This window comes from Uloborus diversus, chromosome 1 (assembly GCF_026930045.1).
Source record: "Uloborus diversus isolate 005 chromosome 1, Udiv.v.3.1, whole genome shotgun sequence".
In the NCBI taxonomy this organism is placed as follows: domain Eukaryota; kingdom Metazoa; phylum Arthropoda; class Arachnida; order Araneae; family Uloboridae; genus Uloborus; species Uloborus diversus.
In genome coordinates, this window is record NC_072731.1 from 70,091,522 (window position 1) to 70,115,213 (window position 23,692).

General features: G+C 30.5%; 2 protein-coding genes across 2 annotated transcripts in view; both read right to left on the bottom strand.

Moving 5' to 3' along the window:
* Positions 1-23,692, bottom strand: part of LOC129234640 (para-nitrobenzyl esterase-like) — a 213,782-nt gene that overhangs the window by 130,925 nt on the left and 59,165 nt on the right.
* LOC129224754 (uncharacterized) lies at positions 9,999-10,832 on the bottom strand. Its single transcript, XM_054859336.1, has one exon. It carries the CDS (start codon positions 10,830-10,832, stop codon positions 9,999-10,001), a length of 834 nt encoding a protein of 277 aa, XP_054715311.1.

The following is a 23,692-nucleotide window of genomic DNA, read 5'->3' on the forward strand; positions in this document are numbered from 1 at the left end:
AGCATTGAAAATTTAATTTGTTACAACTAGTAAACGATCACAGAAGACAAAATATAGATTCTTAAACTTCATGCGAAAATGTAATGTATCAAAACTGTATTTTTATTAGAAATTAATGATGCAGATAACCATATAAGTTAAACAATGGGGAACCCGTCACGCTTTTACATTGAAAAGTAACAATAATAGTATGATTAGCCACAACTGCATTTTATTGTACAAATGATGAAAAAGTATACTCTTTCATTCTAGGATAAGGATATTGTTGTGCTTGAAAAAATACTTCTCGTTTCGTGCAGCTGATTATGCAAAGTATGCACTCAACTACCAGTTTCTCTAAATTTGTTACGAATTAAATTTCAAGAGCAGTAGTCAACTGTAAAATTAACAAAGCTAAGAGCATGAATCTTGCATACAATGCTGACTTTTGCTAATTACACTTAATCAGCTTGCATATCTTAGTCCCGACACACACTTTGTCTTATAAACCCTGACTTATACCTTATTCGACCGCACGGCAGGATGATTTGCAGTGGGCCGTAGCACAAAGCGAAGACCGAGTAATTAATAAACGCCATTACGCCCAGTAGCTGCGTAATTAAAATGTAATCATTCTCTGAACAAACCCGCTAGAATAAAGGACGCAATCGGCTGAGGCTGTACTAGGGAGTTGCTACAGTTCAAGATTTGAAATGGGCAGAATGTATAGAATAGCAGAACACATGATACCCCCTTTTTACACCCCCACATATACTAATGGATCCTAAATCAGCACTTCGACAAAACTAGGACATTTCTTATCTTTATTTTTGGACTTGGATTTTTCAGCACCATTGGATATCAATTTTTTAATGAAACTATCCAAGCATGGTAGCATGATGATTCTTGAATTAATGGAATGAGTTGAAATATTTATTTCGAAGTTGAATTTATTAAGTTTTGATTTTATTACTTTAGCATATTATTGTGTAAACAATATTTTCAACCAACAGCTTGTTAGATTGAAAAAAGTGTAGCCGATACAATTTTTATAGAAGAACAGTATTGTTCATTTACAACAACATAGAGGTAGTTATCAAAATAATGGGAACACCTGTGAATAAAAGTGACATTTTTGAATGTGCTTCACAAGTAATAAAAATAAAACTAGATATATGCGTATTTTATAAATAGCAATGTACACATTCTAGTAGCATATGGTGGCTTAATTGAAGTTCTGGAAGGCTTTGATGTTTGTCAAGCGCTTGAAATGTCGGACCTCTCAAATTTTAAAAGAGGCCAAATTGCTGGAGTGCGTCTAGGTGCAGCAAGTGCAACTGAACATCTCAACTTTTTGCGTTTCCAGATTTACAGTATCTAAAGTCATGACAGTATACACACAGCGCGTTAAGACAAGCTCCGTTAAAGCAAAATAGTGCACTAAAAGATAAATTCAGTGAAAGAAACCAACGGTCATTGAAACGAATTGTTGTGTCTAAAAAGTGAATAATAGCAGCAACAGTGACCACAAAACTCAATCACTATCTGGATTCACCAGTGTGAGCGATCACAGTCAGAAGGCACCTTTATTAATAGAACATTTACGACGGAGTGGCGATTCCCAACACACATGTCACATATTGTTTCCATTATTTTGATAACTACCTGTATATTTGTCTTATTTCAAAAGTATAAAAAACATTTTTTTTAGACTAAACTGTAGAACTAAAAGAACTAAAAAGTCAAGAGCATCTTCGCCAAACAATAATTTTGTCAATATTTTAGAGTTAACTGTGTTACTAAGTTTTTATGCGTTTTATTATTATATTTAGAAACAAAAAGAGGAAAACTACAGTAACTTCACAGCGTTTTTTTTTTTTTTTTAGTTAAAAGTCTCACTACTCTACATTAAAATAGAGAAAGAAAGATACAAGGAAAACCCTTCTTCAGCTTATGCAATTGAGCTACTCTGAGATAAAAAATGACTGCATCAGATCAACAAATGTTCAGGGCTCTTGCAATCTTGACCAGTCTCATACACTATATATTAATGTGTTATTGGACAAAATAAGGTTATTTTAAAGACTCTTCTTGGAAATGACGACTTTAAAGGTCAATTTATAGTTTGGGGGGGGGGAAGCATGTGATAAAAAACTACTTAGCCTAAACTTTATCTTGAAAATAAAAATAATAATACTACGAACGAATTGATTCGCTCGTTGAAGCGATACTGCACTAACGAAAAAAAGCAATTTAAATTGCATTAATTTAGGAGCAACATCTTTATCTAATTATCTACCTAAAATATTTTTTAAAGCACTTACAGAAAATAGTAAAATCGTTTGGCTGCCGTGATCCAATTATTTCAAGTTTTTCAGAAAAAACAGTGGCAGAAGCTAAATAAACAAATAATCTAATTCTTTTGAGTTTGTCAGTTAAAAAATGTTCTCCATAAATCCTCTTCGTTTAATAATTAAATACGGTCTAGATTAGCAAACAAAAGTAGCAAGTAAAGAAAAAATCTAAAGAAAAGACATCCAAGCAATCTCTTACGCAGCTAAATGAATTTGTTTGTTATTTCAATCATAGTTATTTTCCCAAGACAAATAGTTATCTTGTTTTTAATTAACTTTAAAATTCTGAAACTTTTGTTTTCTGTGGCAAAACTTTTGTTTATTTTACAAGAAAAAACAACATTTTGAAAGATACAGTATAATACTTAAATGTAAAAGAAAAACTGTTATTTTAAATTGACTTCTTTTTTGTTTCATGATTTTTGCTAGACATACTTTAAAATGCATTTATTTGTCAACAATACCTTTCATTTTCGCCATTCTGAATTTTAATGAACTCATCAACTTTTTCAATGGACAAATAAAACATTTGGTTAATTTTTCCGCAAAAATCATTAAAAAAGTAATTGGGTTTCATGTAAGTTAATCTAAAATAGCTTGAAGTTCAAAATTAAGGATTGGAATACTATTATTTTTTAAAAATTATTTCAATAAAATAAATAAATACATTTCATGCAAAATGAATATATATTCTATACTAAAAATTCCTTATATCATTTGCGCGTTTGCTGTGTAAAACTATTTTAAATATTACATTCAAAACAATTAATACTTTTACGTCGCTCTGAATAGTTTTTGAATTTTTTTTTCTGTTCCAAATATATAGGAACACCTGTATATATGTTTTGCTGGCAAAACTCGTATGAATGTGTGTCAATAGAGGAGCAGCTGGTATTTGAACCGGAATCATGGCTAAGAAGGAAATGCAAAGGACGGAGAACTGCCTTTTTGGTACCACTGATCAGTCAAAGATTCATTCCTTAAGGATGTGGGATGGTCTTAACTGATGCAAAACGTCCAAAAAATGCTATGAATTGATATTTTTAAATAGTATATATGTATTCGTGAATAGAAGTGATACGTTCACAATTATGTATAAAATTATTGTACATAGTAAGTAAACTGATGCTGAAGCTTACTCCCAGGTATTTACAATGAATATCATCTAAAAATGATTTGATTTGTATTAGCTGCTAGTCCCTTAAATGCACGGCTGATTCAATTTTTATAGAAACATGTCAGTTAAAGCATTTGCTTAATGTTAAAAGAAGTTATTAAACAATTTTTCTCTTAAGATAAATAAATACCTTTGTACTGAACAGTAAAGTAAGACAAAACAACGTTAGAAGAAGCACATGCTTCTTCTACGTTGTTTTGTCTTACTTTAATTTTTCTCTTATTTCTCAAAAAATTCTTTAAAATGCAAGTGATGCAGTTTTTTACTGTCCGCCACAGTATTATGAACAAACCTATTGGCAAAAGATAATTGCATGTCTTATTGAATAGTGAAACATGTAGTTTTGTTATTTTTGCTCTCATTCAACAGCATAGCTTAGATAAATCTTTTTTTTTCTTTTTTAATTTAATTACTATTTCATAATAGACAACGATATGCAAGTATGTTCAGATTGTAATAAATACCTTCTATGACAGTATTTCTAAATACAAAAATGCAATAAATTAAGTTTGTATTTACTATCAAAAATGTCAATTTTCTTCATTAAAAATATTTTCTCATTTACTTAACATCAGTGGGACTACTTTGAAACAACATCATTTAATTATAATTTCTCAGAGTTCTCGTTTTTGCATCTTTAATCCAAAAATGCTTATGGGTAAAGCTCAATACATTCAACAAATACATTTTTTATAATTTTTGAACGTAGTCCACGTTTGAAGGTAATTAATGCAATTATCCCCTTAAAACCAGAATTTTTTTCGGGAAAATTGACAAAAAATGTTTGGATTATTTTTTTGACAGAAATGAGTCAATAGGTATGTCGTAAGTTATACTTTTCATATTCAGTTAAGGAAGAGGAATGAAAGAGGATCTGAAAAGGCGGCGAGGGGGGGAGTGAAAGCCATTAATGATCAGTTTGGCAATAAAAATGTACATATTATCTTTTACACACCAAGGAACTGCTTTGTCCAAGAAAGCGTCGTTTGCGCAAGAAAAATGCCACATAGTAGAGTCGTTATTGTGAATAAGTAAAAAAATAATCTAGCCTATCTCTTTTACTAGAACGGAACTCAAACGTGCATTAGAAATAAAATAAGACGATTACAGGAGCACCCTTGTGAGACGGGCATGGGCAAATTTGGCAGTAACCTTCGCTCGTGTAAGGCACGGGTAAATGCGTTAAGTGGTTAAAGATAAGAACATAAATTTCCTTGCAATGAGTAAAAACGTGTTTAGTAAACTTTATGCTGTTATTTATTTATTTATTTATTTATTTTTTTTGATTTTGCGAATGTTTCGTCGTCAACATTTTTAATAAAAAAATATTTTTTGAATCCGAAACGCATTTTAAATTATCAGAGGATCAACGGGGTGTCTCAAACGGACGCATATTTCTCCATCACAACACCCATTCATTTTATTTCACAAAATTAAATAAAATGTACCATTTAAATCCGTTAATTATATTTATTTATATTTAGTAATACTTTTACAATACATAAATAGTTCTTTCATCTCGTATTTTTTTAATTTTTTATGCGAAAGTTCGCTGAAAACTATAAGCGCCAATTTCTTTACAATACGTGGGAGTGATCATATTATTGCCTATAACAGATTTCCTTTTTTTTCCATTTTGAATAATGTTGGAGAAGAAGACTAACACTACCAGCAGCATTTCCAGAAATATATCAAAGCTGGAGGAAAATGCGTAAATAATTCATGTTTCCTGGTTAAAAAATCTATTCATTTTACTTGCATTTTTACACAGTCTACTGATGTTCTCGCTGACCTGAATTTCTTAGCAGAGAGATAAATCTCAATTTCTGAAAAAGAAATACGAAGAGCTGTAAAAGAGAGAACGTCCATTTCTCTGCTACACACTTATTTATTTATGTTGCAGTCATCACAAAGTGCATCCCTTCTTCTTTTTGATGTTTTACTGCAGCAATATATTTCAGTTCGTATCCCGGTAATCTCCTATGAAGTCGAAGCTCTTAACATCGATTACTGCCAAAGCATTTCGTAGATTTACGGTACCGATTGTTTCTGAAGCTTTTTTTTTTTTTTTTTGTCAAATTTGTAGCCTATTAAAGATTGTACAAACTTTGCAAAAAGAGAGTAATTTTAAATAAATGGTTAAAGTGATTTTTAAAATGGATATTTTCCCAGAAAATTACTACTTTCGGGAATTTCGTATCAAAAACGGGGTTCATGTTTTCTTGATCAAAAAACAAATTGTAGGAGTTACTGCTTTTTATTTATTTTTTTTTCGGAATTATATTGCTATCTTCTGAAATTTTATCAACACGGAACTCAAAAACGGAATAAGTAAAAGTTTTTTAAAACCTTTATACCGGTTAACTGTGCTCTTCTGTTTTAAATTTTTCGTTATAAAATCCTCTTGACCTGGTTTTCTTAGAAAATGCATGTTCCCCCCCCCCCCCCGACTGAAACTAAACTGACATCATAAGTTATTGACAATGTCGCGAAGTTTAAATTTTCTGGGGGTAGCCAAATGGTGTAGCCTAAAATTATATGCTGGTGCAGTGATGTTTGAGATATTTAGTGAGATTCCCATACAACCAATGTTAAATTGGTTCCATGGCCATCGTAAATATTTCTAGTATGGATTTCTAAAATATTTTATCCGTCCCTTTGTACTTCAACTTTCTCTGAGGCACTTCTACATTGCATTTGTGCGTGTTCACTTCAGTTTCTTTTGTAGCATTTTAAGGAAAAAAAAGTCTTGAGAGTAGAGATAATGTTTGATTTTTTTCTATATTTTACATACTGTATGGTATGTTTTTCAAGGTAACCTAAAAGTGTAACACACATTATAAATTATTAACTACTTCAGATATATTAAATTCAATGACCGCACAAGAATTACATCGGTATATTTCTATTTAGTAATTAAACTTAGATATTACAAAATGTGCGTGCAAAGAAATCATAAGGTGACTTCGCATCTAATTTTAAAAACATTGTTTTGAAAAGGTGACCAAAAACAATTATTAAGGCAAACCACAGCATTAACAAACTGTAAAAAGGTGTTTTACATTACAATGCTTCTGTTTGAATGCCTCCCCTCCTCAGAAAAATATGCCGGATACCGTTCCATCCAGCTTCCTTATACTTGTTTATTTTGTGTTTTAAAGATTATTTTATGCTTTAAACAGCAATTATTTCCGATATAAATGCAAGAGGCAAAATATGAACCATTTGTTAATTACTGTAGGCACGTGAGATTGTTAAAAGATAATTCATTATGGATTATGTTTAAACATTATCAAACATGACTTAGTTTAGGACAAATGCAGTAAAATCCCAGTACAGCGAATACCAATACAGAGAAATATACGTTTCAAAAAAATCCTTTTTTTTCTGTTCCGATTAAATTTTAATAACATTGGTTAAATTCCTTTAGAGCGAAACTTCCGTTATAGCAAACAAACTTAGCGATCCTTTGCAGTTTGTTGAAAAGGAATTCTACATTACAATACATATTTTTTTTTTTTTTTTTGACGAAGTATGTGTGGAAGAAAAAAAATAAACAGAAAACCGTTTTTTTACTGTAACAGTTATAGAGAAAACTGCCGCCTCCTGCATACCGAGGTTTTATCGTTCTCGCAGACTTTCTTACTTCCGATATACTTTTGAAATATGGAAAGTGGAACACAAGAAAAAATCACTTCTACATAACAGGGCTCGGCAAGTAATTTTAGGTAGGTTCTAGTTACTTTTGCAACTTTTCAACGAGGCCTAGTAAAAATATAAAAAAACCTCCATACCTATTTTTTACTTTCATTTTTACTTTAAATTGCATGGGTATATTTTTATTTAAAAATCAATCTACAAAATTACATTTGCAGTCTTGGGTCTTTTTTTTTTTATCGTTAGGTAAATGTGGGTAGCAACTTATAATAAAAAGTATCCTATTTGTGAATTAAAGAAAGCACTTTTCATAAGGAGGAAGCACAGAGGCTTTGTTATCTACAGAAAAATATTTTTAAAATAACTGATTTGTATAATATTTGTATATAGTTTGACTTTTAACTTTCCTAGGTTCGGACAATGAATCCCGAAGACTTTAACAAAATAACAAACAAATCAGAAACAAATAAATAAGTAAACCTTAATTTAATTATTAGGGAAGGAACATGTATCGTACTAATCCAAAAGTAGTCTTAAGAAATCTTAAAGTAAAATATTTATTTTAAGTTCTTCACCAATTGATTAAGTTAAAAAATATGTCAATCAAGTTTTCAAGAATACTTAAAAAATTCATGATATTTTTTCCTTTCGAGACATAACATTAGAGATCCAACAACAGGGATATTTCATTTGCCATCCTCAATAAAATACATAAATATTAAAAGCAATGTTAGAGATACTCATTTCCAAAAAGAAGTTAAATCTTTACTAATAATAAAGATGAAAGTCTCTCTGTCTGGATGTCCGGAGGATGTCTGGAGGATGTCTGTATATCTGTGGCGCGCATAGCGCTTAGACCGTTCGGAAGATTTTCATGAAATTTGGCACAAAGTTAGTTTGTAGCATGGGGGTGTGCACCTCGAAGCTATTTTTCGAAAATTCGATGTGGTTCTTTTTCTATTCCAATTTGAAGAACAAAACTATCATAAGATGGACGATTAAATTACGAAATTATCATAACGTGGAACAATAACATGGGCACAAGCAAATTGGAGAGAAAATTCACCATTCATTATTTGTAAATATACAGGTGAACCAAAAGACCTTTTAATTTTTCTATTACGGGCAAAGCCGTGCGGGTACCACTAGTTTCAAATGAAAATAAAAAAGCACCCTGACTACCTTCTTTGTTTGCTCCGGAATGCGTGTTATTTTTAATCTATGCCCAATTATGATTAAAATACGTTTGTTTTCACTTGTCAGTAACTTAATTTGTACCTCGGGTTAACGGTTCACAGCAAGAAATGGTTTTTGATTCAAAACCATCACCGTGCGCTTAAAAGGAAAATCAATTAGACGATATATTTAGTTTAGAATAATTAAATAAGTAATGAAGCGGGTGAACTTGAGTTATCTAATTATAACTTTGTTATTTTTTTGATTGGTCATAGGCGGTTAAAATAACGCGAAAACGTCAAGCAATTCTACAAATTTAAAATACATATTTTTCTTTTATTTTATAAGCTAGAACGTTGTTTATTTATTTTGCATTTCCAAAATAAAACTCTGCTGCGCAAAATTCTCAAAATACTTTCATTCAAAAGTCATATGTTCTTTTAAATCGATTACTGTAAACACAATACTTAGAATCTACTTAGGAAAAATAAATTTAATTTATATATTTAGTTTGAGGAAAAATGAACTTATTTTTTTACTCAAGTTTTAACAATCAGAATTTTTATCGCATTCTTATTTAAATAATCACTATTTAAAACTTGCGTGTTCAGACCTCATCCATTAAAACCTCTTTGAAAATAGTGTCATGCTAACAATAATGTTTAATAGTTTGACTTTCTCCTCAACGGGTTTATTTTCCCTTCCAAATTTTCCTTACTTAGCATGGAGAAGTTCCAATGAATTTCAATTCATATGAAATTTTACTCCCAACTGAACAGTTCTGTCTTTCAATCTTTATTGCAACATAAAGCCATTCTAGATAGAGTTAGGCTATCACTGCTGGAATGCAACACTTTCAGAGTTACGGGAAAGAAATACGACACTTGACAATGTCATTCGTCCCTTTATAATTTGAGATAAATTAATATTCTGGGATAAACTTCTCTTTTGTTGTGTAACAGTGCAATTTCTTAACGGTATTTAGTCGTGATTGATTTTTTTTTTCCAATTGTGATGATAAAGAAATTACATATATTTCAGAAAAGAAAATTTAAAGATAAATTTCATCAAAGGTACTTAATTATTACAATTTAATGAACCCTTTTTTTTAATTAGACACAAAAAGAAACTCCCTATGCACCACATAGTATCACATAGGGCCCGAAGGTAAGAGGCACAACAGCACAAAATACACAAAATAAAATGAGCACAACATACAAACAATTAACAACGAATAGAGAAGAAAAAAAAAAACACACACACACACACACATACATACAAAAAGGTCAAACAACTGAATAAATAAAACGTTTAAAAAGAGAAAAAGTCTCGACACTCTGAACCAGAGCAGAAGGAACAGGAGGCCAAGAAACGAACAACTTCCTCAGCGCCCGCATAAGAATTTCTCTCTAGGAGTTAAAACGATTGCAACGAAACAACAAGTGTTCTGGATTTTCAATATCCTGTCCACAATCACACACGTTACTAGTAGAAATATTAAATTTATACAAGTACTCTTTGAAATTGCCATGCCCAGTAAGAAACTGAGTGACAAAAAAATCAGTTTTGAGATGTTGCCGTTTCAATCTAAAGAAAATAGTGGGAAGGAAGCGCTTGGTCCATTTTCCCTTATTTGAAGACAGATACTCTGAATTTCAATCCTTAGTAGCTTTCTTAGAGTAGAACAGTTTCCAGAACGAGGGAGGATTAGCTACATCTAAGGAAAAAGGTAAACGAGTAGCCTCTTTTGCTAAAGCATCAGCTCTTTCATTTCCTCGAATTCCTGAGTGGCCTCGCACATGGGTAAAATCGACACAAATATCGTGTGAATTAATATTGCTTATAATGCTTTGAACTTCCACAATGAGCTTTTCAAAACTTCTGACATTCAAAAGAGAAAAAAGAGAGGAAAGAGAGTAACTGCAAATCAGTACTTTAGCTCCAAGAAAATTCGAGACGTGTTTCACTGCGAGATTTAAGCACAAGAGCTCGGCTAGGAAAACGGAACAGTTGTCACTGATACGGAACTGATGAATGGAGAACTCAATCTCATGCTGATACAAAACAAATACTAGTCCGACTCTCTCATTGATCTTACTGCCGTCTGTGAAGCAAACAAAATCATAGTAGTTCAAATTAGTGGCATTGAAATCTACAAGTGAAATAGGAATTCTTTTAGAGGGATGAGGAAGATCGGAGGGAGAGAGAGTACTATTTAAGTGAACATCCCGAACGGAGCGGAGATAAGCATCTCGAGCAAGCATCGTGTTGCAAATGACTATGTCGAAAGGAGGCGCACCGGCCAGAGCAAAAATGGCTTCGTAACTCACCGTTCGGTAAGCTTTGACGATTCTCAAAAGGACTCTTCTCTGCAGTTTTCTGATTTCTTTGCGATTTATTTTCTTTTTTAAGCTGTGCCCCCAGTTGCATGAGGCATAAGAGATAACCGGCAGTAGCCCTTGATTATAAATGAGTTTCGCAGTATCCATGGTAATTCCATAGTTGTTTCGACAAATGCAATAAAATCCACAAATAAGCGTCTCAATTTTACTCGAAAGAAAAGAAACGTGTTTTTTCAATTGGAATTTAAAATCAATGATAACTCCAAGATATTTCATTGAGATTACCTTTTTTTTCAAAGGAACCTCTTGATTAGAAAGCGTATGCTCTATGGATAATAAACAAAAATTAAAAAGTAAACCATATATTATGCTTTTAATAAGAAAACATCATTTAAATTATAAAACTTAGCCTTACTTACTTAACGTGGAAATCCTTTTTTATATGAAAATTGAAAAGTCACTTAAGTGTTAAGCAAATAGAGATTACTTGCGGAATACCCTTTTAAGGTTATAGGGAAGTGAAGGGTTCCAAAAAACTAACTTGAAGGCATCTGCATTACATTAAAACTATACTAACACTAAGTAATAACTAAACAATATCCAATCAGAAAGGAGGTATAAGTTAAAAACGTCATGGAAAAATATTAAACAATTTATGAACATAATTTTAAAAAAAAGAAAAAAAAAATGCTCAAAATAAATTGTTTCCCCCCATTTCAGCTAGGTTTATTTTAGGAAAACTCAGGATTTTCTAGCAGCATTTCTTCTTGCCTAAAACAACTGTTTCGTGAAAAATTGCGTCTAAAACCCTTCACTCAATCAGCCGAAAAGTGATTAAACCGTTTACTGCCAAGTTAAGGTGCCAAGTTATGAATTAATAACACTTTTCTCGTTGCATAAATGGGCCTTTAACGTGCTGAAATACACGAATTATAATTGTGATTGATGGAAGATATAATGTCGCTTTGGATGAGCTGATTTAGTGCTAGAAAATACTAAGAAATTTGCAGCAAATATTACATATTTAGTAGCGATTCTTAATACCACACTGTGCTACTTTATTTTAGAAAGTTGTATGATTTCCATTTCACTTTCTTACGATGGTAACTCTACAACAATTTACTATAAAAATATTTATGAACTAGATTTAATCAAATTTTTGACGAAATAAATTGTGAATGTGCTTCAAACTAATTACATTGTATGCGGCTTATCTATTTTTACCGATGAAGATCAAAAGACATCTTTTAAATAGACGTTTTATTTGTTCCATTTTATTATGCTTGACAATGACACCGGAATACAGATCACATGCAAACAATACAACAATGTAACAAATAAATGTCATTAAGTATTTGATTTTAGAAAAACATTTTTTAAAAGAAACGGAGGTAATGATTATGAGGTGTCTATCTTTAACCTAGTATGAGGTTAAAGAGAGTAATTTCACCAGAATATGCAGCATTTTAAACGTCGCTTCTAGAGAATGACTATAACTGGGGATTTCTTGCAAAATTGATGTTACGTATACTCGCACAGCTACACACTAATAGTGCTAGGTTAATTGCCATCATCTTCCACAATTTTAGTGTAACTATAGAGTAAATATTTTTGAAATATTATGCTCTCGCACAATGTTCTGACCACAAAAACGATGCTTTTCAAGGATTTGTTCATGTTTTTGAAACTTGTTATCTATAAGCATAAATCGTATTACATAGCGTTATTTAACAATTTATGAAGAAAAATACGAGGACAGTTTAAAATAAAACAAGCTTACATATGCATCACAAAACTTCCTTTTACTACAATTTAATGTCATTTTCTCATTATTGGCAGTTTTAATATGATTCAATAGTTTACTCTATATATATCACCAACAGTGGCCAAATCGAAACCAGATTTTAAAAAAAAAATGAAAAAATAATCGCCGAATTTGTCACCAAGTAGGTGACAAAACTTGGCTACCAAAAGACGGGCGATATATCGCCAAATGTCCGCCAAATTATAACACCACTTGAGTTTACATCGAAATTAACAATGATTTTCCCGCAAAAAGGGGCAAAAGCAATCGTGATTGCTCAAAAAATAATAAGAAAAAAAAGAATTGATACCATAATCCATGATCATTTTATTTCAGCATCAATGCCTATCCATTTTGTTATCTGTATAGTGTATGAGCTCAAATTAACCTTTTTTTTTTTTTTACTTATTCATAGTAATTCTCCTGATTATGAAAAACTACTCTTACAACACATCTCGTTAATAGTTCACTTAACACACTTAAAAATACAGTAATATTCTGAAATGTATTATTATCACGAATGAAATTCTAAAATTTACATTTAATTTTGATGGTGATTATTTAATTTAACACGCACAAGTAAAGGATTAATGCAAAAATCTTTCGCACGTATTGCAGATGACCCAAAATGAAAATGAGAATCTTTGCAAGATGCAAACGATGAAATATCTCGTTGTTTTAAATTTCTTGCCAAGTCTTTAAATCTGGCGATTTTTCTTGAGATTACGGCAGACTTTAAGACAACATATCTCGAAAATGAGGTGACGAGGGAGCACAGTTCATGAATCAAAAAAATGGCTAAATATGCTCTTCCGAATGCGACAATTTTGAACTTTTTTCATGATTCCTTAAGTCGTGTAGTTCCCTGGTAAGTTTGCTACATAGAACTAAATATTTCTAATTTAGACTTCATTAAATTTGTTGCTAAGTATCATATACTAGTATGGAATGTGTAGGAAAGAACATTAGAATAAGAATTAGGGTATTTTTTTTTTCTTGAAATAAAAACACATTTGGTAAATCTTACATTGTAAAATATAAAACATTTTCTGGCTCCTCAATATTTAGTACTTTGTCCATTAAGGGAAGGTATATTTAAAGTGAAATTTTAAATTAGTTAAAAAATAATAAAAGGAATTGTTTATATGTTTTATTAATAAATTTTCTGTAGAAATGCTAATAAACGTGAGGAAGGAATTTCACGCCAGTTAAGAAAATGAACGTTAATTAATGTTTAATGGTATTCAGTTTTCGTCATTGTTGATAAAATAATAATATTTAGAAGAATCTTAATAATAAAAACGTTTTTTTTTTCATAACTGGGGTTCCCTTTGTTGGTACGCATTCTAATTCTTTTTTCTTTATTTCTTAATTTTCATACTTTAAAAATTATTTTAACATGTTAATATGAAGTTTCACTTTCATGATTAAATATAATGCGACGCCATAAATAATGATAAACATTTTGCTGAAAATTATCATAACCATTGAGTTTGTCGAGGAATGATGCTAAAATCAATCTTGAGTAAAAATCATGAGATTACTGGAAATATTTACTCCACTCTTGATTATCAACTGCACAGTATCAACAATGATCTGCCGCACTAATAGAAGTCGTCTGAAATAAAGTACAGCATCAATTGATTACGTCATATCTCATGTCTTATCTAAAACAGAACTGTCGGTTTTGGAGTATCTTTTATGTCCTGGTTTCTGTGTAATAGCCAGTGCCCTTACAGTTTGGGAAAGGATGGGAAATGATTGCATTTTGTGGGACTCTCTCCTAATCCAAAATTTTCCTCGTTCATTTAGATTAAGTGATAGAGAGAAATAGGTTGATTATTAACGAGAAATAAAAAGGAGTTTTAAAATTGCAATTGTTTACTTTTTAAAACAGCGTATCTACAATTAAGGGGGATAAAATTACTGGAACAAGTTTAGAGTTTCTAATCATTAGATTGAACTTGCCGGCACATGCACATTTTAAAGAAAATGTGTTTTAAAGATCCTTATTTTTAAAATGTGCTTCATTTTATGATAGTATATGCTGATTGTGTATGCTAAAAAAGTCGTTTCAAAGTTTTTAGTTAATAGATGTGTGAAATAAATCCTTCAAAAAATAACAGTTAACGAAATGACCGCTCCAAAAGTTTCCAACTCCTTTTTAGACAGTATCGATCCCAAACATCCCAGACTCTCATCCGGTTGTGAGACAGGTGTCTCAGAGAGTTTTCACTCTCAAATATCAATAATATTCATGCATTATATAAATAGCTGTCGAACTGCACACCACGCACAAAATATACAATTTTTTGACAGCGTTCTGTAACAGCAACCATTATTTTATTGTACTCAGAAAATAAAAAATATCAGTCTTGAACAGTCCATACATAAAATTTCCCACTACCAAAATTATCTTATAAATATCGTTTGACAAAAAAGTTCAGATTTTCTTTCATATTATATTTTTTTTAAACTTAACTTCTTAAAATTGAGCAAAATTTGCTTATCGAAACTGTAACGTTTGAAACTATTCATGTACAGTAAAACCGGTTAAGTTGATCACGTGTCTAAGTTAACCTCTTTTTGTATGTGCAGACTATGTAATATAGCATGTAAATCAACCTCTATAAGTTGACCACCTGCTTAAGTTGACCACTAGTGCATCACAAGTGGTCAACTTAACAGGTTTCACTGTATTAGAGATTTCTCCTTCAACCAACCAAAATTAAGTTAAAAAATATAATAGTAAAAATATTTTGGTTATGCAAATTATGGTGTTGCAGAATTATTGCCGAACTGAACTAAAGATGCTTTAAAAGGAACACAATACAAATAAAAATAATTCTTCCTACGAATATTTCATAAATTTAAATATAAATCGAACCGCAGCATTTAATGTATAAACAAGCATATGATTTCCATAAAATAATTCTTTGAAATTATACTTTTTGAAAAACAAGTTATAATAAAATAACCGGTCGCTTTTTAGAATGCCGATGTGCCAGTAAAAATGAAGAACCAATTCCACGGAAGGATTTCAAAATGGCGTCATTCACTGTCTCTTTTCGGACAACCTGGATTCTCGCCTTTCCGCATGGTTGGCTATTTCCTGGAAACCCATTTGTGTTCTCCGTTCCTGCATTCTGAAAGTTAATTAAGAGGATTGTTTACTCGTCGTATGAGATCGTGGGGGAACGGGCGATTCCGTAACGTTCCTTCAGAACCATAAGCCGTTGTTGGAGGGGAGATGCGAGCAAATAGCTTACAGGCAAGTCTTAATTGATAGGCATCCCACGAGTCTCGATGAAAGTTCCTAAGAAATTAATTCAGTGGGATTAATTTTATTTAAATTTAGGGGGAAAGTGTATCCCTGAGCATATGCTTACAGGGCAGTGCTCAAACTATTTGCTAGCTTGATATTGAAACATTTTAAAAGGTTAGTGATGTGCTTAGGGGATAAATTTGAAAATCTGCCTAAAATTACCGAAGATGCATTTTAAAAATGATTAGTAATAACGAGTATGTGGTACTCGGGTTTTGGCACGTGCTTTTAGAACTTGATACATAAATAGTGCATTTTATTCTTAATATAGGTACAAGTCAGAACGGTTATATCTCAGTGAATATTCAAGGATCTTGTTCAAATAGATATTCAAAGAATAATTTCAGGTGTATACTAATTACGAATCTTCAAAAAAATCAGAATACTTCTCACCGAAGTTTGTAATAAATATTGCATGTATATCTTTGGTGATAAATGACGACTTTATTTATTTATTTATTTATTTATTATTATTATTATTATTATTATTATTATTATTATTATTATCATTATTATTATTATTATTTTGATTGTTAGGAGTTTTTTTAATAAATCTGAAACACGGGCTTAGGTTTATCTTGTATAATTTGTGCCTAACTGTTATGTAGTTTGAAGTTGTTTAGATAATTAGATGGTTGTCCTTTTATCAATATATAAAACAACATTTAGCACATGTATGCATATTGCAAAAATGCATGTTAAAAATAATGCCTTAAATTTTTGACTGCAAAAACATTTTTTAGTTGCCGCATAAGTCAAAAAAAAAAAAAGATAAGAAAAAATTTAGAATGGCAGAAAAATGCCTAGCATCGGATAGCAGTCGAAATGCTTTGTTTTGCTTTGTGTATATCTCTGTCCAAATATAATCCTTTTCAGTTAATACACCTTTTTCTTAAAACCTTAATTAAATTTTTCCTCAGCCTAGTAACCCATTGATTGTAAAAGTTAAAAAATAAAATCACAGAGTAAAAGTATTTTGCAACAAAAGCGAGAGACGTTTTTACTTTTAAACTTAGTTTTCCAATTTTAGTAGAATCGAAATAAACGAAAACAGCCGCTTAACTATTAGTTAATAGTATTAGCTACAACGGTAAAAAAGTCGGTAGGAATATTAAACGTATTAAATAGGATTATCCAAAAATAAATAAATAAATAAATAAAATGTCCAAAATATTTCTTTAAAAAAAAATAGCTAACCATTTGGTAGCTGATGTAGTCCACTCCAGTCAGGAAAAGAATATATCTCTGAATATTTAAACATATGAAAATACACGCAGTTTTCAAAAAATGATACTCACATTGTAATGGTTTGTTGTAAAATTTTTGTTATTGAAAAATTTAAAAAAATCTTGTTACTGACATTTTAACTATCAATTGACAATTACTAACATTCAATACAGTATTTCTTAATTTAACGTTAATCTTATTTAAATGTTTTATACAATATTTCAAGTGCATACCGGGCGAAGTTGAAAGGGCAAAGTGAAATAGTTCATTTTGTTTACTTATTCAATCATTTATAAAATCACATAAAAATTCATTTATTAATCCATTGTTTTACATTTATTCATTTTTTAATTTACAATTTCATTTATTTTCCTGCTAAATCACTATTTTCTTCACTCATTTATTTTGTCTCACATATTAGGTAATTTGTTTATTTATTCGTAAGCTGTTTTATTGTCTGTTCGTTTATTCATTCATTCCTTTTTTTATTTATTCATTTCTTCGAAATTATTTTTATAATATTATAGTAATATTTTGTTTTTTTATTAAAGAAATATTATTTTTTCATGCCTTTCAAAAAAACTCATCGATGGATTTGAGAAATAACCTACGAACTATAAACCCTGTAAAAATCAATCAATAACGTAATATAAAAACAATTGCACCCTGCTTATTTTTTCAGTTCATTTCTGATAGTTGCTTTTGAATATTTGACAGTTAAATGGCTTTGAAGCGAATAAGGCAAACCTTGCTGTAGTCAGTCGATCCTTTAATTAAGTTTTCCTAAAACAACAACAGACAATTTGCAAATTTGAAACATTCTCGAACATCTGGCATTAATCAATAACAAAATCTATTAATGAAGTAATTACGATTTGTGTAAATACAAGAGCATCATGTATCATGACAGTTAAAATGTACCTAAGTAGGTTTTCAGCTGGCGGTTAAAGTGTTTGACATGTCATTATTCCAGTTGTGGCAGTCGCTTTATTAGTTTCTTCAACTTTCGCTTCTGAACCTTTAAGCCAAGAGTGATATATTAACCACAAGATTAGTGTTGGCCCCACTTCTTTAAGGTTACTCGCTCCATTTTTCAAAAAAATTTGCCAAAACGAGACAAGGAATTTGAAGAATTATCCACCTTGCAATGGGGGCATTAATCATAAAAAGTAAGGATCTTGGAGATGAAGGATGACTGCGGACATTTGTCACGGAGAAGATTTTTCATTAGTACTTTAAAGTTCATTATTTATTTTTCAAAAGTGTTTTATTAAAAACTTAAAGCTGTTCATTCTTACTGTAATAAAATTCTGTTTTAAAATTAAAACGTAATAAACTGCACAACTGACAGCAATTAAGATAAACAGAGTAGACAACGAAACAAAGCCGTATCTACACTCCTAAAATACCACTGGGTGATTCTTCAAAATCCTAACAATATCATATACCAGGAGCATAACACAAGGATTGTTTGACCTTGATTTTTTCTTCTTATTTTTTCAATAGTCAAAAATAACTTTCCCGATGTTATTCCATTCTTACTGAAACAATAACTCATTTATTTTTCCCTACGAAAATTTTAAATAAACAGAAAGTCACTCTTTTGACGTGTCCCCATTCATTGCTCAAATATACTTGAATTATTTCAAAATTTTATATAAATATTCCACAAATGCAATTTGTAGTACTAAAGTATGCATACTTAAAGGTATCAAATAACATTCTTTAATAAATTTAATTATTTAAAAAATCAAGGTGCATTATTTTAAACTTTGTCCCCAGGTTTTCATGTTATTCTTCGGTCCCTGGAATGAAGTCAATTATTATAAATAAACAAAAGGAATTTTTAATCTGCTATACTACAACAGTGTTTAACATCACCATTTGGCTGATTCCTTGAGTATTTTGCTCATATGATTTGTTTTCTGTTCTTACTAAAACTTTGAAGTTAAAAAATTGGCATGTAGCATTTTTGTTGTCATTCTCCCGGACAACTTTTTTTTTTTTTTGATTAAAAGAGAAAAAATAATTATACTCATAGTGTGTAGTTGAATTGTGTGTTGTTAGAATAGAAAAATAACATTCACTACTTTAATTATAATCCTGGGCTTACGTAACAGGCAAATTACAAGGAAAATGTCATTTTCCTGACGCAAAACATCATACTTCTAGCTTTAAAAAAGTCTCTATCTTAGCATTATTTATAACGCACTGCTAATAAATTTAGAGGAATAGAATAATTTATTTCCAAAACATAAGTTAGAAAAAAAGATCATGACTTAATAAAAAAGCTGAATTTATCAAACGCTGAATAAAAAATGTAACAGTAGAGAAAGCGTACTTATTTAGTAATTTTTCTTTTTCTTTATTTTTTTGTTCAGACGAATCTTTCAAACCGCGGTCGATATTTTGAACTCTTTTCCATCAAGTTTTTTTATGATTCATCTTGAATTATTTTCAAATCTCCTGTAATAACATGCCCATGATCCTTATCAATATAGTTTTCAAAGATGTTTTCATTGCAGATACAGTCCGTTTTCTTTATATGATTAATATTCTTACTGTAAAAACTATAATTGCAAATAAGCTTTTTTAAATTCTTTTCATACTTGAAGACCTTATGTATATTACATTTATACTTAAGTGGTTACATTTATCAAAGATTTTAGAGAAATTAATATAGTCAAATCTTCTGTTTTTAAAAGACATTACAAAATTTTCCACTGGCAACTTAGTCGGTTTTTTAAATTGACAAAGTTCATCTGCATTAATTTATACTTTATAAGGTATATTATGGTATCATTTACAGTCTTGTTATTAAATTTAAACTCATCCAAATAATGTTTAATGAAGTATTTCTTTGCTCTGTTTTTTGAGGACAGTATCGCAGTTTTAATTAGTTTTAGATTTGTTAGATTGAATTCTTTGTAGTTAACAGCTTTAATGGTATCAAGTATTTGCATATTCTGCTTATTTTTACCTCTCTCCCTACAGTCCTTTCTTTTTGTTCTGTTGAAAATGAATTTCTTGTACACGCATTGTGAACTGGAAGTGTTGTTACTGTAAAAGGAACTGTTAAGCCTGTATGGGTAAACACTATTAAATCTGCCTATGTGCCAACTTTCCAAGTTTAGTCTTTTTTTTTAAGTCACTCCCCACTTCAAGCACTGTTATTTTGATATTATTAAAGTTGTGATCCTGGAAATGTTCTAATTCAACATCTTTTTTATTTTGTCTTCTACAGTTCCTAATATCCGATCTATGTCCATTGATCCTTATGTTTAATTTATTTCCCGTCTGTCCGTCCAATATAATGTAAGTTACAAGTCAAGCATTCGATTGCATAAATAATGTTGTAACTTTTACAAAAGCTAACTTCAGCTCCGTCATTAATCTGAAGCCTATTTGCTTAGATGCATGTCTTGCATCTCTTATCTTTGCAAGTTCTATAGATTTTTAAAGTCAAAGTACAAATGATGTCAAAGTTTTGCCTGTAATGCAGTGTATTATTCATATCATCTCATCCTGAGTTCATATTCTTATGTGGTAACTTTTTAACCGAAGTCGATCTCACATTTAAATCGACTGCAGGGCCCCTTGATAACCCACGTGACGGGCCATGTGGTATGCTTAATTTTGTATGACTTTTCATAAGGAATATACAAATAGAAGAAATATACAAATATTAATACATACAAAAAAGTCATAGAAGCTAAGTCCAGTTTAAAGAAAAGAATCCTAGCCTTCGACAAAATTCTAAACACACAGCATCTCAATTTCATTTTTTCTTTCTTTTTATAACGGTTAAGTTTAATAAAAATCCAATAAAGTTCAGATCCGTTACTAGTGGAACATACTCCTACAATAATCAAGCAGGTTACATTTTTTTTGAAAAAAATTAAAAATATCTTGGCCAAAATTTCAGAAGAAAAAAGTTTTATAATTCTGAATAACCAGAAAGGTCTGGATTTCATAAACAGTGGTAAATACCATATTCATAGTATTAATACTTTTGACTTTGAAAATCTTTTCACTAACATTCCCCACAAACTCATAATCGATGTTTCAAATAGACTTTTCGACACATATGAAAACCACATGAATTTAGAAAAACACTCTTGGATTAACCTTGTTGAATTTTGCATTTTCGAGAATGTCTTATACAATGGTTCCAATTTCTACAGACAGATCAATGAAATACCGATGGGCACATCTTTTTCTAGTGCATTTGCAAACCTATTTTTGCATTCTTATGAATCTATTTTTTTTTAATAAACAACAGTATAGAAACATTTAGATATATTGATGACATTATTATTTTTAATTACAATGATTTTCACAATTCACACAAAGAAATTTACCCAAATGAACTACTGCTAAAACAAACAAATAAGGACGAGTCAGTTAATTTCCTTGATCTCAATATTCAACTGAATAACAGAGTTCCCAGTATAGCTTTGTGTGATAAACGTCAGGATTTTGATTTTAAAGTGTATTCTTTAATTCATTTTCACAGTTGTATCAGTAGAAAAGTGTTCAAAAATATAATCATTTCACAAATTATTAGATATAAAAAGATATTCAATAATAAAACAAATCTGAAAACAGCGATTCGAATTTTAATTGCTACCCTAACTGAAAACCAATATCCGGAGCATCTTACGAAGCTTTTCATTCGCAAGCTTGTGGAGGATTAGCGGTAGTCAATTGTCAGTTCCATGAATTTGATTGTTTTACGATCTTTCTTTGGATTTTGAGTTCAGGTATGAATTTTGTTTCTCTTGTAGTTTAAATATTGTTCTATTTTCTTTATATAAATCTTGTAGCTTAAATATTGTTCTATTTTCTTTATATAAATCTTGTAGCTTAAATATTGTTTCATTTTCTTTAGATAAAACTTGTATTTTTCGTTTTAAAAAAGGTTCAATGTTCTTATTTCTTGTCATGCTGATATTCTGGACTTTCAGTACCCCATTGCTAATTTTGTGAGATGTCGGCGACTAGTGTTGCTTTTTTAGGCAATTTCGCCAGCAGCACTCACGAAACATCTCATGGTTTTTCCCTACCCTTGGGGAGTACCCCCTGATGAGGTCCCAGGGTATTTTGGGATTTTTCCATTTTTTCGTTCTTTTAAAAGAATTTTTCTTTCTTGTTCAATCCTTATATTGCTATCAAATGTGTTGTCTACCAGTATCATAGAACAGCCTATGGCGCCTATTGAACTGAGTAGTGAAGTTCAATTTGGTTGACTTGTCCAGATTTAAATACAGTATATGATAGTGTTTCTTTATATATATATATATATATATATATATATATATATATATATATATATATATATATATATATATATATATATATATATATATATATATATATATATATATATATATATATATATATATATATATATATATATATATATATATATAGTGTGTGTGTGTGTGTGTGTGTGTACGTATGTATGCCACACTAAAGGTAGCTTCTGATCGGCTGTTGAGTGGATAGCGTCATCATTTGATGTCAAGTATTTTTGATGATGAGCACGTGACAATGATGACCTATAAGGTTTCTAATGCCGTTATACGTCTCCCCATTTGAAATCAATGGGGCGACGTATCAAGTCACGATCAAGTCATTACATCTACAGTAAATTAAGGGGCAATAAATAAAACGTCAGTGTTAACTGCGAAAATAAATCCCACCTATGTTTTATACTTGAATTTATTCTCGTGCTTTAAGGTTTATAATCGTTTGACTTGCTTCAGATAAGCCGCGGATTTCGTTTTTCCAGTAAAGAAATGTGCAGCTCTTAGAAACTACGTACGAGCTCATGTTCGTAGAAACGACAAAAAACTACTAATTTCATCTTATGCAGAAAATTCAAAGCTTCTGGATGACCTAAAATTTAAGAATGCATGAAGTATTTTCTATGATGCTATGAAATTTATGTCAAAAATGTGAAAGTTATGTCAAACTAAAAATTGGAACAGAAAAAGATCAAAATCGAATTAAAAAGTAATAAATAAATAAATAAAATAAAGAGAGAAACGCTTTGAGGTGCACACGCTCCCACGCTGCTAACTTATTTTGTGAATAAAAGCTTACAAATACGCCCAACCATCTACTCCTTATATGCTTCACGGACATCTAGGCATACATCCAGACTTTCTGCTTTATCATTAGTAGAGGTTGTGTTTTCTTTGTGAATTATCTAAATATTTATCCAATACAGTACGATTACGTTAGCATTGTTTTTATTACCGTTATCCAATGTGTCACACATGTTGCGGATTATTATACGTTTTTCATAAATTCAACGATATATTTACATGGCATTTAAATCGAGATACGATGGAAAATGTGCAAATAGAAATTCACACATATTTATATTTTTTGAAGCAGCTGAAAGTAAAACCACTCAAAAATAAATCTCTAGAGATGAACTACCAAATATAATAAAAAAGAAAAGCTAATTTTCAAAGATTACAGATTTGCTCGTTTTGGTTTTGGTGTTGCTTGTTTTTTTTTTTTTTCCCCTAAACAATTTGCTTGGTTTTGCTTCGACATACTTTTGTTTGGTGTTTTAAGTTTTTGCCTACATAATGATTGAAAAATAGTTTTCAAAACATGTAATCAGGAGTGTATTTG